The sequence below is a fragment of the Passer domesticus genome, chromosome 1, assembly GCF_036417665.1.
Source record: "Passer domesticus isolate bPasDom1 chromosome 1, bPasDom1.hap1, whole genome shotgun sequence".
NCBI lineage: Eukaryota > Metazoa > Chordata > Aves > Passeriformes > Passeridae > Passer > Passer domesticus.
The window spans coordinates 68,897,959-68,914,611 of record NC_087474.1 but is presented as its reverse complement, the minus strand read 5'-3'; the positions used below and the strand labels follow the sequence as shown (position 1 = coordinate 68,914,611).

General features: G+C 37.6%; 1 protein-coding gene across 2 annotated transcripts in view; it reads right to left on the bottom strand.

Moving 5' to 3' along the window:
- Positions 1 to 120: 120 nt before the first annotated feature.
- The window catches only part of GPLD1 (glycosylphosphatidylinositol specific phospholipase D1), a 23,388-nt gene continuing 6,855 nt past the window's right edge, over positions 121 to 16,653 (bottom strand). The window contains exons 4-25 of one of the 2 annotated variants that reach the window (XM_064422594.1): positions 16,204 to 16,301; positions 15,283 to 15,393; positions 14,977 to 15,025; positions 14,440 to 14,494; positions 13,704 to 13,811; positions 12,990 to 13,017; positions 12,770 to 12,909; positions 11,774 to 11,839; positions 11,423 to 11,543; positions 10,779 to 10,915; positions 9,577 to 9,763; positions 8,531 to 8,641; positions 7,433 to 7,507; positions 6,813 to 6,969; positions 4,986 to 5,127; positions 4,337 to 4,436; positions 4,142 to 4,235; positions 3,383 to 3,559; positions 2,929 to 3,089; positions 2,649 to 2,675; positions 2,506 to 2,556; positions 121 to 1,356 (exon numbers count right to left, since the gene is read on the bottom strand). In XM_064422594.1, coding sequence (XP_064278664.1) covers positions 1,279 to 1,356; positions 2,506 to 2,556; positions 2,649 to 2,675; positions 2,929 to 3,089; positions 3,383 to 3,559; positions 4,142 to 4,235; positions 4,337 to 4,436; positions 4,986 to 5,127; positions 6,813 to 6,969; positions 7,433 to 7,507; positions 8,531 to 8,641; positions 9,577 to 9,763; positions 10,779 to 10,915; positions 11,423 to 11,543; positions 11,774 to 11,839; positions 12,770 to 12,909; positions 12,990 to 13,017; positions 13,704 to 13,811; positions 14,440 to 14,494; positions 14,977 to 15,025; positions 15,283 to 15,393; positions 16,204 to 16,301 — 2,273 coding nt within the window. In that variant the 3' untranslated portion in view covers positions 121 to 1,278. Of the gene's footprint in view, positions 1,357 to 2,505; positions 2,557 to 2,648; positions 2,676 to 2,928; positions 3,090 to 3,382; positions 3,560 to 4,141; positions 4,236 to 4,336; positions 4,437 to 4,985; positions 5,128 to 6,812; positions 6,970 to 7,432; positions 7,508 to 8,530; positions 8,642 to 9,576; positions 9,764 to 10,778; positions 10,916 to 11,422; positions 11,547 to 11,773; positions 11,840 to 12,769; positions 12,910 to 12,989; positions 13,018 to 13,703; positions 13,812 to 14,439; positions 14,495 to 14,976; positions 15,026 to 15,282; positions 15,394 to 16,203; positions 16,302 to 16,653 lie in introns of both variants that reach the window. The other variant, XM_064422590.1, reaches the window with a different exon arrangement.

Sequence of the window (16,653 nt, the reverse complement as noted above, 5' to 3'; positions counted from 1 at the left end):
TTCAAGTAATCAAAATGCAGTCAAGTGCAATTAAATTATGTGGAGGTCATACGTAGAAAAAAGCCAGTAGAGAATGTATGTTCAGAATGGAATTGCTACAGAACATACTAGTTTTGTCAATTTTGATTTGAAGAGAAAATGTTTATTCAGCCCTTGAAAGTACACTGCTTGTTTTGCCTCATACCACAGTTAACAGATTTGTAACATAAGTACTGCAATCCTAGTTGTAGCCAGTTACTTCATTCACAAAGTTCAGCTTTAACTTCTTTTTTAAAGTGTTTGGCTATTTGGGTAAGTCCTCAAAATAGATACCAGAAGGCATTGTACATCAAGCTGATGTTCACCTTGCCTTTTTGGATTTGTTTACAGCAACATCCTTGAGAGAGAATTCCTAGGAAGGTAAGTTGAGGTGTTTAATTTTGGAGTATGACCTTTGGAATTATGTGAAATTTTATTTCAAATAAAAATAATACCTTGCCTTTGTGAAGGAGGCAAGAGAGAGAAAACACACATATGTGTCTACAGACTAGCATTGGTAATAATTGTATCAACACATTCTGCTGCTCAAGTTGTTTAATAGATAATTGATGCACACTGTTAAACCTGCATATACAAAATTAGTGTTAATTAGTTAAAGACAATACTGTTAACAATAAAAGCCATTAACAACTCCATGTTACCATGGTCATGGAATTTTATATAAAAGCAGAAAGGATGTCAAGAGTAATCAGCCAAATTGCATTTCCTCAAACTTTATCAGTCTTGTTCTTTTTTTCCTGGGAGATCCAAGCTGCAGTACACCCTCAATGCATGCCTCAAGACTTGAGAGAGAGAAGAGACAGTCCTCTTAATCAGCACCCATCTTTCTGTCAGTCTTAGAGCTGCCCCTGCTCCATGCTTACTATTTTGACAGTAACTTTCCATAACTTAGAATCCTTATCACAGTGTGTAAGAATTGTAAATGCTGTGCTGCAGTTTCCCAGTTTTGTCAAGAAGATACTCAAATCTGGCCAGTAAAGAAGGTGGCCACTGAGCATTCTTTATACAGCCAAATACTACTACCAAAAATGCAGCTGCTTGCTCATTTCAACCTCTCAAAGGTTTTCAGACCAGCTTGCTTGTTCTAGATAAGCGATGCTGCTGCCCACCACAGAATTCAGCAAAAGCTTGCTGACACAGTGTGTTGGTTTGTGTGGGTTCAGGAAAGTAGCACAAATACTACAGAGATTCTGCACTAGAAGACCAGGTGTGCCTGGTCTTTAAGGCTACTGCGAACTTCTAGAGCGAGTAGACAAAAAGCCTTCCACCAAGTCGAGCTTTCGCAGAACTTCTCTCTGCTGCCACTACAACTTCTTTCTGCAGGGATAAAGAGCAAAGGTTAGCAAAATGCAGGTGCATGGCTGCCTTAAGCTTCCTTTGTGGATTTTGACCGTCTCATCAGTGTAATATAGAAATGTGATGGGAAATGAGAGAGCAGCCCACCTCATCGGAGTAGCAGTTAAGATGATAGTTTGGCAAAACAGACTTTCATTTGGGGAACTGGAGCAAGCTGGAAGCAAATGAAATGAGTCTCTTGCCCATATAAACTGCCTGTCAGGGCTAAGATCAATAGGAATGAAGGGAGAACATGGACTAAATGGTGCTATAGCAAGAGAAAGCAACTGCTTGGAGAATGGTCTCACTTGGACTTAACAGTGCCTGTGTTTCAGGTGTTGGATTATGCACCCTAGTCTAGCTGAGAATTTCCAGGTGTTTCTCCATTGCATGTTTTAACACAAGAAGTCAAACACCATTTGTTGAAGATCTTCTCAGCCTGGTACTGAGGCTTCCTCTGTACTCACACAGAGAACTCCAGTCCTCATGGAGGTAATGTTAGAGTGAGCAGAACATTGGAACATGGCCAAACAAGCACTAAGTAACCTACCAGATGAAAATTAGGCTCCTCAGTGCATCATACAAATGTAGAAAAAAATGGTAAGAATTAGTAAAAAAAATGGGCATCTGAGGGAAGCAAAGAGAAACAGGTACACAAACACATCCTAAAACAGTCAGGTAGGAACTGGACTTCTGTGGTTAGAAACATGTGATGTATGAATGGCATTCATTGCAGGTGATAGCCAGGACAGCAAGCCTGAAAGATTAAATGAGGTTTTGGGTGCCTGATTTGCTCCACAGCTGAGCATCTACTTTGCATACAGGTTGGCATGAAGCTGGGAGGCACCTATGCTGCATTTCCCATAGAACCTTTCAGCATACTCCTAAGAAGTTTTGAATTCAGGCTGCTTTAAAGTGATTCAAATTTTTTTAATTTAGGTGCCAAAATTTTAGCAACTCCATAGCTCATCAGTCTATAAAATGGGCTTAATTATTGGTTCAGAAAGTAACTTAACTACGTAAAGAACTTAAGACTTGAAAATGTGTAAGATATATGTGAGGTGCTAGCTAGTATATGCGAGTGAGGTAGAAGGATGATGTGAAACAACCAACCACAGTAATTTTTCTCACCTTTTTTTCAGATTTCACAGTGGTAACGGAACTCCCAAATCTTGATAGTTCCTGTAAAATAACATTGCTGGTTATAATGCTGCTAGGTTTTCTTAAGTAGGACTTTTTAGTTTCTCTCTGTAATTTGTTTTCTGGTTACTTACCTCAGGAGAAATCAGGACATACTGTGCCTAAAGAAGAAAAAAAAAGGAAATCAAAAGTCAGTGGAAGAGAGTAGGAGACCAGTATGATAACCCCAGCTCCTAAACAGCAAAGTAATTTAAGAACAAACAGGAGGAGCCTAAGAGTTCTGCACAGATTCAGAAACCTGAGAAAACCTGGAACGAAGGCAGAACATGCTTGGTATTTGTACTGGATGTAATTAATTAGTAATTAATTGTCATTCTAAACTTATGTCCAGAATCCATTTTCATGTATTCTTACCCACTCCTCAGGACAAGGAGATGTCCATGATGTGCAGTGGCCTGTCACATTCCCTGAGGATTCCTGTCTGCCATTGAAAATATAAACACGGCCAGCAGCCCCACCAGACAGGATTGAGGTGACACCGTTGGTTCGCAGTGGGGATGCCACAATCATTTCATCTGCACATATTACAAAGAGGATATAGCATAGCAGAAGTGAATTAATGGTAGACCAAAACACAGGAGAGCTGGCATTGACACGCCTCTAGATGCCACAATTCCTATTAATGATGGCAACTAAAATGTTTCAATTTCTGATTGAGTTGCTTGGGATTTTAGAAAGGCCTCCCTGTAAGGCACAATGGAATACTAGTACAATTCACTTGAGCACTTGTATGAACATGTAGGTGACCAATTTTCCTGTTGCCAAAAGTCAAATACTTCGCTTCTGGTCTAGATTCATCAAGTTTTACCTAGCCCATCGCTATCCAGATCACTTAAGTATATGTCTCCTCCGAAACGAGAAAACCTCCTGTCCCCACTGAATGCGCTGAGCAGAGAAGGCTTGGTGCTATTTGACAGGTCATATACCAGAGCCAGTCCAGCTTGATGCAGCACTGAGGACATAAATAAAACCCTAGACAGGCTGTCTGAAAAAAAAAAAAAAAACACCAAAAAACAGATGTTGAGCATCAGACATAGGAACTCAGGTTTAATGCTTAAAATTATAGGTAATACTGGCATTATATAAAGTGGACAAAATTAATATAATGTATCAAATGACATCAACAATTATATAGGATTAACACTAATTAGCATAGGGAAAAAAATCTTTTAGTCATAGTACCAGAGGAGAAATGCATTCAAGTTAGACTTCTGCAGTTTGACATCCTCAATTCCTTTCTGTCTACTGCCACAGTGAGGACAAAATACTGTGTTGTTTCAATTCCGAGAAATATGCAGTCTACTAGAAAATCACTGTTACATAAATAATGCAAAATGGTAATGCTGTTAAGCCTATTTTAAGGAAGGAAGAAGACCCACTGAAGTTGAGGCACAGTAAAGAGGACTCTATATGTAAGGCATATACAGGTGATTACAGTGATTTCTAATTTTTTTTTTAATTATATGGAATTTATAAGTCCCTTTTCCCTTAAATATTGTATCTCCACTCAAGTAATGCAGAAACAAACATCCTTAAGCAGAAATGATCTCAAATTTTCAGGACATACCTGCAGTAGGTGCACCCACCACCAAAACTTTCCTTGTGTTCCCAGCCACAGACAGCACACCACTGGCCAGAGACAAACCCATTCTGCCCATCTCCTGTTAGATTTTTAAAACAGCTATGTAATTTCTACAGAAAGTCACTTCAAATTATTCACAAATATTCATAAATTATTCCCACACTAAAGAAGCAGCCCTACCTTGTCTCCAGTTATCTCAAACCAGCGCTCCATACTTGGTGGGTTATACCCATACACCTTCCCAACACTCTGTCTGACATCCGGCAAGAGGGGACTGCAGCTGAAATTACAATGCAAAATAAATTTGTATGTAACAACATATTATTACACATGTTCTCCCCTTTTACTTTGGAATAATAATGCCTGATAAATTCTAAAAATCTACTTTAGTAATTCCCATACTTGTTCTAATTAGTTACACAATACTTAGAGTGTAGACTTGGTCTGTCTATCCACTTTTTTATCATCCAATACATCTTTATATTTAATTTGCTTTTAAAAATGCTATCTCAAAGTAAGAGCTATTCATATGGTTATTAAAGGCACATTTACTCACCAGCATTTTTGTGACTTCTCTCCTCCCTTCTCAAGGAAACCCAAGAAATGCTTAGGTGTCTTTAAATAACAAATACCTGCTCTAGAGAGGGTCTAAAATCCTTGTCTTCATAAAGAAGGGTGAAGACATAAAACTATTAATTTAATAAAAATATTCTAAGCAGAACAAAAAGGAAACTTCCTAAAAAGCTGGAAGTATAATCTATTGCAAACCTTAAACCTTGCAGAAGTAGAGCAGAGTGGAGAAGGCAGCAAGCTGTCACATGCAACACACCTAGAACAAGTCTTCCATGTAGGGCTACCAATCAGCAGTAATGTCACATTCTCCAGCTGGCAGCTGGCAAGTGAAAATCCAAACCAAGCATAGTTTTCTTCCCCCTGCACCATCCAGTTGGCATCTTGTACTGACAGAAGTCCTGAGAGACCAGAAAAAAAATAAATTAAATCTTGGTGTACCCTGGCATTGAAAAACCCATTTTCAAGCCTCCACTGATTCATCCTATGACAAGTTTCTCAAGTTGTGCAAAGTTACAGTGTTCATGACATGGCATCAGTAGTTGTTGACTTTGCTTGCTCACCATGCAGCTCTACTGGCTGGTGAAAGCTTTCATTTGACACAGTCTGTTTCTCAATCCTTCCAACAGCCTACATGAAGTACATGAAAACTACCACTCAAGCCTGCCCTAAACTACTTATTGTTTATCAGAACTTGTAATTCTTCAAGGGTGCTGGGTGGGTGAGCTTCAGACCATTCTGGCTATAATTTAAATAACTAATTCTGTGCTTTGATTTTACAAAAATGTCATTTAGTAGTGTTTTGAACCCATGTTCTTGTGGTTTCTAATTGTACATGAATTAGAACAAGCTGCAAAAATTAAGCATTATTGTAAATCTCAATTACATGATTCTGACAAAGCTGCCCAAGCTTTATTATTTAGTTCCATATATAACATTTCCTCCCTCATTCACTAGAAACCTCATCACCTGTCCTCATTAACTGTATTCACTTGTAGCATTCCTCTTTAGCCACATGAAGGGAAATACAGAATGATAAATATTAATTTGTTGAGGTTAATTTGCAATTTTCCAAGAAAGAGCAGTGAGCCTACCCCGGACTCACAATAGATGGTTGAATCCATTGCTTTAGTAAAGTTCCCAACACAGTTTCCCACAATCGTTCTTGCATCCAAGCTGGAACATTGCAGTCCAGATGGACAGAAAACCAGATGGGAAAAACCTGGTAGAGATTATCCCTCCGACAAGAGCAGAGAACCATGTGTTGTTCTCTGAATGCCTGCAACAAGTGGAGTGCCTTCAGGGATCAATTTTTTGACTCATCCTGATGGTCACTTTATTATAAAATATTTTTATAACAAGCTGCCCTTTTTTGAGATTGCAGGGGGGTGGTTTCATTCAGAGGCACCCAGGCAGGCTGGAGTAACAGGCTGACAGGAACATCACAAAATTCAGTGAGCACAAATGCAAAGTGACCCTGGGAAAGGAGATGCCCTTGCACTGACACAACTGGGGACAGACTAGCTGAGGAGCTGCTGTGTGGAAAAGGCCCTGGAGATCCTGGTGAGCAGAGTTGATTGTGAGGTTCTGACAGCAGCCAGCCAACAGTGCCTCAGACTATGTAAGCAGGAGCATGGCAAAGAGACTGAGAGAAGTGATTGTTCCCTAGATTAGACCTATAATACGTTGTTCCATAACAGGAAAAATGTTGACAAACTGGAGCAAGTTTAGTAGGGATGTTCCATGCTTTCTGTGCCTGTAAGGTCACTATGCATGGTGGGAGGACAATAGACAATGAACATAAACTGAAACAAGAAATGTTCATACTGGCTTCAACAAGAGTTTTTTTCTCTATGAGGACTACCAAGAAGTAGAAAAACTGCCCGAAGTGTCTCTGCAATTTTTACCACTGGAGATTTTAAGATGCAGCTGGATAAAGCCCTGAGCAATTTGGTTTGGCTTCACAGCATGAGTAGGAGGGACACCCTCTGAGATCACTTCAAACTTGAATTATGCCAAGATTAATAAGGAACAAATAACCAGTCACATAAACTATGGGAGGGTTAATTTACTCAATTAATATTACCCTGGTGACTCCTGTTGAGATGAGAGTAAAATGCAACCACAAGTCCTCTCTGCTTCCCACCACCGGGTGCATATGGAGAGCCCACAACCAGATCAGCATTTCCATTCCCATCAACATCAGCTGCCAGGAGGGACCAACCAAGATTACAGTAGGAATACTGCAATAAACAGTTAGTTTAAGCCTGAAATAGAACTGAAACCATCAATTCTGTAGCAAGATAGAGCAACTTGACTCTAAAGAACTAAATTTACTTTTGACCAAATTACCTTCCCACTCCCTGGCTTCAATTTTGTTTTCCTAGGTTTTTTGTTTGATTTGGGTCAAGGTTCTTGGGTGGCTTTTTTTGGTTTTGAGGGCTATGCACCTTTCTAGTCATCCTGCTGCCTTCCTGCACTGGGGTATAAATGTCTTTCCCAAACACAACCAATCTAACCAAGCACCTGCTTGCCCCCTCCCCATCAGTCTAAATTTCCTTGCAATGGTAAGTTGAATTTTAACATTATTTTTTCAAGCCCATAAGCTCTTTTTCCCTTTATCTCACCTCCTGCCTGTGTAGCCCTGTGTTAGTGTTAGCCTGGCTAATGGGGTAGCATAAACAGGACATTACATTATCAATATACCTGACAAGTTATAGTAACGTTTGGCTGAGGTGCCAAGCCTCTTCCCTCAATTCCAAAGTAGACATACACAGCACCCTGAACAGCAGAAAAAGAAAATAAGGCATGAGAGCACCTGCATGTCAGTATCAAGTATGAAATGCAAGGTCAATCACAAAGAATGGAACAGCTCTGCAAGGGCTATATTTTCCCTCTCAGAGCTTTCCCATAATACTTTCTTTCCCACCCCAAACCTAAGAATATCCATGAGTAATTGGTACTGCTGTAACCAAGCAACAAAGCAGAGAAGTACATGGGCTCATACTGTGTGTAAGGAACAAGGGGAGTACAGTGTATTTCTACTCATAATACACATGTTCAGATGGCTCAAATTTTGACAATTATTATTTAATGCAATGGCAAACAGTGCCAGGCACAACAGATGCACACAATTTTCCAAGTGGTGAGTCTAAATAAAAGCAACTTAAATTCTTATTTAGACAGCTAAATTAGTATCTAAAATTCTGAAGAGTTTTAAGCTTATTAGATATAGTTTAAATCAAAATATTTTTGCCTCTCAGTTTGCATGGCCTAAAAATATTCAAAGACAGGCTTATCTGGTAAGCTGCAAGTCATTAAGCCTCTGTAACTTGATTATTTTAGCAAGTGTGTCTGTGTTCATATCATATTTTAGATATTATTTGTTGGCCTTGTGACAGCATATGACAAAATGCATTGACACAGGATGTCCATTCCAGACTCTCTGTTCCTAAACAAAAAGGGTATGTTTATGTTTAATGAATGGCCCCTTACAACTCAGTGCTGCAAAGTTGCAATCTGGTTTAGATTTCTAATGTGCAAAAAGGCCACTGAAAGAGAACTACAGGTAGCTGTCATTGCTGCAGTCAAAGTACCCACAAAGGTTATAAACATCTGTTTAAATTATGTCACCTTGAGCAACAACAGAAATTCTCTTTTTCATTTCAGTGTTTAAAAATTATGTATAAATAAAAACATTCACTTTGGAGAATTTAACACCCGCCCCCACAAAAAAACCCCCCAAAAAACCAAAACCAAACCAAAACAAAAAAAAAAATCAGTAAACCCATGTTTGTTGCTTACTTTGTAAGTAAGAAACTGAGATCCCACAGAAGGTGCTCCAATTGCCAGATCTGGCACTCCATCCTCATTGAAGTCCAGGACTGCCAAGGCAGAACCAAACCTTCCTGAAGGCTAAAAGGGATTGCTCTCATGTTTTCCAGTAAAAACCATGAAAACCAAATGTGCATTTGCACTGGGAGCAGATGACAAAAGTCCATCCCAAAAATTCTTTTTCTTCTAAGTAATAACCCCCATGACAACATACTTAATTCAAAGTCAACTGTGTTAAAATTAAGGACAACTGAATGTAATATGGCACTGCTTTGCTATTTCCTCTTCTGAGTCCAGTACACCATTGATATCAAGTTTATGGTCTTTCCTGACAGCATTGTGACTGGGAACCACTAAAACACTCTGTATGAAGACAGAAGCTGTTACTCCACAGTTTATAATCACAGAAACAAATAAAAAGGAAATGTATCTCATTTCTCCATATTATCTTCTTTATGAATAAAGGTATTTTCTACAGAGGATCATATTTAACACCCAAAAGGGTCATTTGCTCTTACTTCTTGCTTACAAACTAGCCACCATCATGTCTAATCAGAGTTTTATCTTTTTTTTTTTTTCAATACTCTTACAACAGACAAAATTATTTGGAGAGAAGTTATCAATTAATGAAGAAATTTAGCCTCAAAGGAATTAAAATATATAAAATCAATAGTTTTAGATTAGAAAGGATAGGAAACACAATATTTTCTTAAATGCAGACCAGAATTAGCTATACTATGACTTACAGAGACACAACCTGAATTTTATTTAAGGTCACTTTATGGCCTAATACTCACTTATCTGGTACAGTAATGGAAGTGAAACTACAGATCACCATCAGGTCAAGTGTTCCTGGGACTTTAATAATGATTATTTTTCTTGAAAAGCATATGACATCAGGAAGAGTGCTTCAGGAATAATACTCACACACATTAATGATACTATTGCTCATTCAAAATTCACCAATTTTCAGGCAAAAAAAATTTAAGTGACAAATTTTTGCTTTGACCCCTTACCTGATGACCCTGTAGTACTTGGTCAGCTTTCCTATCCAGATCCATGTCCTCTGGTGGCAAACCTGACTGGTTGCTATAGACCACATACACCCTTCCTATCTGAACACGGCCCATGCTGCTGTACCCTGGTGCTCCAGCCACCAGATCTTCATATCCATCCTGGTTTAGGTCAGTTGAGATCAGTGCCCTGTACAGCAAGGGAGTCAACAAAATCAGCATTTGTTTCCAGACCACCACAACATTAGTGGAAGAAAAACCCATAATTCAGATAAACCAGGACTTGTGTTTCCCCATATGGTTTTGTAAATATCTATACCGATTTTAAATATTATATATTTATTTGTGTTTTCTTGAATTAAGTAAAACCAGAAGAATCATCTTCCATCAATGCATCTGAGATCTTTAGGAACTGCTTTTTACTGACATTAGGCACCTGAGAGCAATCAGAGCAAGGAGCATTAAAAAGGGCTGATTGCATATGACAAAGAATACTAAAAAAAAAAAGAAAGAAATTAAATATCTTTTAAACTTAACATCTGATTTAATCAATGAACTTAACAGGAGATAAGCAAAATGATCCCAGGTCTCAGTAAAATGCTGGAGTTTAGAGAGGGAACAGTTTAGGGAAAAAACTAACTACTGTTAATTTAGCCAGTGTGAAGTAAACTCAAGAATTAGATCCAAATTTTGAGACAGCATAAGGGAAGTTAGATAAGCATCAATGCAAATTTGTTTTATTACTCTTCTTTGTTGCAGGTCAAGGTAAAACCTCATTGGCAAGGAGACAGAATATGCCTCTCTCTGTCTTGAATCTGTCTTTGACCTCCCTACTAGTCTAGAGTATTTCCAAGAGGTCTCACTAGACATCATCAGTTATCAGCTCATGACAGACGATTAATTTTGCACAAACACAATTCAAAAACCAAAAAAGGGTAGCAACGATTCTCTGCAGTTCAGAACTAGAGACAATGGTAGTTCTGATGTTGATTCCTTACATTCTAAGCTTGATCAACATCTGAAAGAAAAATCTTATACGTTTACTTGCTGCTCTGGTCATACAATATAAGACATTCACTCAGATTTGTACCAATTGATTTGCAGTGTTACCTCTGAAGAGTATCCAAAGGACCAACAATAATATTTTGGTAGATTTTTAAAATTTTCAGAAATTAAGAGGAAAGTGGGATGAAAAGATTACCAACCATCCAAGCCTAGCATAGGGTGAAGTCAGAAAATATGAAGCTGCTGCCTTGGAGATGTGCTTAGATTTCTGAGGTGTAGCTCCTAATGCTCTCCAGACATTGGTTTTAAAAGCATGGTTGATCAAGCGGAGGGATTTCTGAAATAAAAATAATAAAGGGACACAACAGTAGTTAAAACATAGGCTGAAACTCCTGAATGTTTTGGGACACCTCAAAAATCAAGTCACCAACAATGGAAATCAGCACCTGGATTTAAGAGGAGTCTGACTCACATCATAGGCACCATTTTAAAAAGACAAAAATCAGTATGCTTTAAAGGGAGCACTACTAATCATTCACCGCTATGCTTTTCTGGGAGTTCTTAACCCAAAAAAGCCATAATATGTCTGTAAATGTAAATACTAAATATATATTTTGTCATTTTTGGCATTGCAGGATGTGTTCTAACTTCACTGTACAATGAGCAAAGTTTAAAAATTGAGTATTTATTATGTACATATATACGTTAACAATGGTACTGGAATGTCCATGAAGTCAAAGACCATCCAGAGATCCTGCTCCTTCATGCAGCATTTCAGACAGAAACAAAAAGAATATTGTATAGAGATTACTTTTACCTGACACATCTGTTACTTCTCACTTACTGTTGCCCAAGGCTGTATGTCAAATTGAACTCCTCTCTCTGTATAGTTTATATTCTTCTCAAGGGTTTCTGGAAGCAAAGAAGTTGTATTCTTGTGATGTTCATGTTTTGATTGTTTGTTTCTGCTAAAATAAAGAAGACAGTGATAAGAATTAATATAACTGAAATAAAGACTCGAGGTAAAAGTCGTTCTTAGGTTCTGCACAGTTCCTTTATACAAAAATTAGTTATTCATGCTAAGAGAATCTCAAACTTATACACAAAAGGATTACCCAAAATTCTCTAATTTTCAGTATCTCACTGTCCACATTAGCAGAAGACTGAAGCTTTGAATCATCAGAGCTCTACTTACATGTGGCTGTCCTTGTGCTCCTTTGTGCAGTTTATGAACAGAGGGTTTTCAGGCAGGTAGCAGTCACTAAAGAAAAATACAGAGGATGCACTTTAAAGATTTTTATCAAAACGGAAATGAAACTAAAAATACAACTTTTATCCTTACTGATTTCTCTGTCAGAAGTCATCAGTTTTCTCGAGAAAATCAAAATCAGAGCATCATCATAATCCTTAGAAACCCCTACCTTGGTGACCTTGATTAGATTCTGTATGAATATTTATAGAGCTCTTGAAGGAAACTTATTGTAACATGCATGCATATGAATCTAAAGTGCTTTTAATCAAAGTGTTATAAAGAACATAACAGATTGTGCCATTCTGTATTTCAAGCATAATTTCCCAAAATAGCAACAGAGGTATTTTTCATATAAATGGATAGATTAATTGCCACTGTTGGTCTTCTAAAGAAAAAAGGTTGTATTTGTAAGAGAGCTGTACAAGGTTAAACTTTTGTAACAATATGAAATTCTGAGTAGAAGCACTAGCTTAAACACTAGAATATATACTCATACTCTTTCTAATCCTATTTGCCTTCAGAGTCTGAAGGTAATATCTGATCTCTCCTCACAAGGGACATCTTTGCTGAGTGATGGCAGCAGTTAAAAGGTGCAGACTCAGATTGCCAGTCTAGGCAGAACCTCAGGGGATGGCTATGCAACATTTAAGCACGCCCTTGAGAATGTCTTAAAGAATGCCCCAAATTTTCTCTGGTAAGTGTCTCCTGGGCATGCCAGAGGCATGCTAGGGCAAAGGAGCATGAACACATAAAAAATACAAATGCAAGGCCTATGTAACCCTGTGCACCCAGGTAAAAGGCAGACATAGAAATCCCCTTGTCCAAGTGAGGATCTAAAGCTCAGCACCTATTCTAGGAAAGATCCTGCCTTAAGAAGAACAGTTAAGTGGGTGTCAGCGCTTGACTACTGCATTTCATAGTTTAGGACACACACTATACCTGGTTCCATTCTCTAGCATATGGCTCGTCAGCTCAAAAATGTTGTTGCTCCAGAATGCCATGTCATCCACTCCCCCAAGGAAATATTCGTGGAACTTCTCCACCAGAAATGGAGATTTACTAGCAAATGTTGGAAAAAGCTAAGGGATAGGCAACATACTCAGTAAGATGAATCACATCATCTCTATGCTCATTTTTATAAAGAAAACAGAAAACCAACCTTGCCAACAAGAAGCCTTTCTCCATGCCTGAAAAAAAAAAATCAGAAATAAAACTTGCTTAATTTAATACTTAATAGTTTAAGTAGTTATTTTCAAAAGTCCTATATGGTAAATACTATGCAAGCCATTACATTTCCGTGTTGATTGTTAATATATTTTTAAAGTTGTAATGTAAAACAATATCAACTTTATTGCCCTTAATTTTGAAGGATTTGGTTTTTGTAAATGTTGTGTGACTATTGGTAATTAACTGAACTACAGGAAACAGCTAAACTATTCAGGATATTCAAAAGCAGACACTGTCAGATATCCAAAGTCCTTTATGAATTATTCTTTCACTTGAAGGGATCTACATAAAGTGTAGATGAGGCATGTATCTAGAGACTCCTTCAGTGCATGATAATTATACTGTTAACTCACCACAGTGCAATGGTACTTGAAGACACAGCTGTTCTCAAATAAATAAGCATAAATATGTTAAATGTACAAATGCATTAAATAGCCAAGATTCACCATCAGTGGCATAATAATTTAGCAGTCATTGTGTAGTCCAAATTTGAATCCTAGTCATTACAAAAATTCGGATGTGATTTTTGGGGTCTAGGAGGGAGTCTTCATTGCTGACATCAATGTGTAAAGTGTTTCAAATATGACTATCATATTTCTCCTACATGTTTCACTTACAAATGTTCAGGCAGAGATATTCAACTTACAGTTCAAAAAACAGCAGATAAGTACATTCAGCAATTGTGCTTTCAGTTATGATCTCTTTTCCATAAAATTCCTTATAGATAGCAGCTAGGTCTTTGACAGGTACATACCTAAAACCAAAAAGAATGTATTACAACAACAGATGGTCCACACCACCTGATAAAATATTGCAGTTCTTGCAATAACAACAGCCTACAAAATATTCCAAATTTCAAAAGACTACATAAAGTCATGAAGATCCACAAATACCAGGATTGCACATGCAACTGTGAGTTTTAAAAAAGTGGATATCTAAGTCTTCTGCTCCTTTTTATGCTTTTAAAACTGAATTAAACATCCTGAACTTCCCAAACTTTAAATATATCTCACTGAGCTTGTCACTTAACTGAGTTATTTAACTAGCTGCTAGGACATTCCAGCAAAAGGTTTTCACTAGTTATTTTACATATAACTACTTATAACTTAAGACACAAATAATTTAATCTTTTTTGCTGTGTTCCTATACATAAAACTCTCTTCTGTCCTTCCAGTTTTTATGTCAGAGAACACTAAATATGCATATAAGGAATATCAAACTCACAATATTTAAAAGTGTTGCAAGGGTCTTTTTTGAAAGAAAAATAAAGGAAAGAATTTTTTAAAACAGATTAAAACAGAATTATATTATGTGTAATTTTATTAAATATGATTATACAAAAAACCCATTAAATATGAAAGAAGACAACTTCATTATCTTACCAACTTGACGCCAGGTAACTGAAGTCTAGCTCAAACTGACTCACTACGTCTCCTCCTGAGGATGAAAGAATGAAAAAAACCGCACACAGCCCAAGAAACAAAACCTGTTAGCTTTCTGTCATGGGTTACAGTGTGCATGAAGCTATGTATGGCTCTTCTATAGGCATTTATATGGCAGATCTTCTAGCTATGTATTTAGAATACACAAATGGTTCACCTGAAAGTATGCTGCACATTTTATACCTCCGGAGAATAATGTATAATTTAAAATCACAGTAGTGACTCCATCCATATCTTAGCATCCTTTGGTCTGCATTTTGCCTTTAATCCCAATGTCCATATGCCTTATCACATCTCCTGAAACCTGAGGACAGGTACAGCAGGGCTTTGCAAGCCATGGGGGAGGGCAAGAATACAGTGTCCATATGCCATCCTTAATTCCTGCATTGCACAGGACAAGAGCCAGAATCAACCACCAGGTTTTGAAGAGGACTTATTCCAATAAAAGGATCTATGATTGGCAAACAGAAACATTACCAAAATCTCCAACACTGTGAGCTTCTGAGTATGAACCATGAAAATCAATCTGGAGAAAGAGAAAAACAAGAGAACTGCCTGTTTATTTTCATATGAGCAGAAACAAACTCTCCAAGAGACACTAATGGTTAGTGGTCCCAAACCTGACCAACTTCACTCTTATGAATTTTGTGACATTGTGTCTTTCCAAATATCTTCCTGAAGCAGGGCTCCATCTTTTCTCTTTCCTCCCCACCACAGTCCAAAGCAAAGCCATCCATTCCAATAAATCCAGTTGTATGAATAAATAAAATAATACAGGCTTACTTCTCCCATGGCCTTTAGAAATCCTTGATCGATGCCCAGGCTATGCCAGCTAACATCTGCCACCATATGTGAAGCAATTCCAAACAGGAAAGCCACCAGCTTCTCTGTAGCCTACACAACAACAATCCATTTGTCTGTCATTTTATTCCTGTCTTTAAGAAAATGTTAGCATTTTATGTATATGCATTAAACAAGGATACAGGTAAGAAGCTCTTATAGTCCAAGAGTTTATCAGGACAAAGTGCTAACAGCTCATTGCTTGATGCTGTGGTCAACTTTTGTAACTTGAGAAGCTTTAAGCAGTTTAAACAGTCCAAGGCCATAGAATTACATGTTGATGTGAGGGTAATTTGCATACTTCAAGCTAAATGTGTACCAAACTGTTTTTCTGAACCAAGGAAAAACAATTCCACTTCCAAAGACTGAACTCCCTCTGCCACCATGGTTGTTGTGTAGGCAGACAGAGGAGAGAAATACATTCCTCTGTATGCTCACTTTGACAAATTGTTTTTCATTTCCTCCTACATAGCTTACAGACCATTACAAGAGCAAATCCGGACTAAGTTCAAGATTTCATAAGTAAGAAATCTAAAAGGTGTCTGGTATTCAAATGGCAAACCCTGAACCAGATCTCACAGGAATGCAAGACCACCAATTATATTTAAAAGTTTGGACCTATGAAATGTATCATAAGCACCAGACCACAGTGGAAATAACTGACAGACTTTATATGGAAACTGTAAGTTTTTTGTATGGTAAAGATTAAAAGAGGATTTCAAGTGTTATTGTATAAGCAGAGACTTTAATATAAAAATGTTGGGTTTTTTCTACACCTCACAAATGATGAAATTACAACTAGTGAAGGTGAACAAAACAGTTGAAAACAAAGTCAATCAAACAAAAGTTAATAAATTTTCTTACCTCTTCCCATGGCTGAGGATAATTCCTTCTGATGTAGTCAATACTTGCTTTGAGAAATGGTGACCAGTGAGTTTCTTCAGACACATCATGGAACACTCCTATTGCAATAAAATTATATCAGTATTTAATTCATTCTTTGGGGAAAAATGAAATAGAAAAAAAGAAAAGAAAGGGGTTTTCTCCATTAAAAAACCCCACAGACTTTTGCTCAATTTAATGTCAGACAGATTCTATATTTTGCACTCCAGCTCATGAAAAGTGCCAAAAGAGACTTACTTTTATCTGATTTATACTAACAAAACAGATACTAGATTTACCTTCTATGATTTTGGTTTGAAGCATCTGAAAATTGGTGCCTGCTCCTTTTCTCTGTGCCTGTGACTAGGTACAGTACAATGAAAAGCTGCCTCCCAAGCAGAGAGGGTAAAGAGAGCTGACAGAGAACCTGCT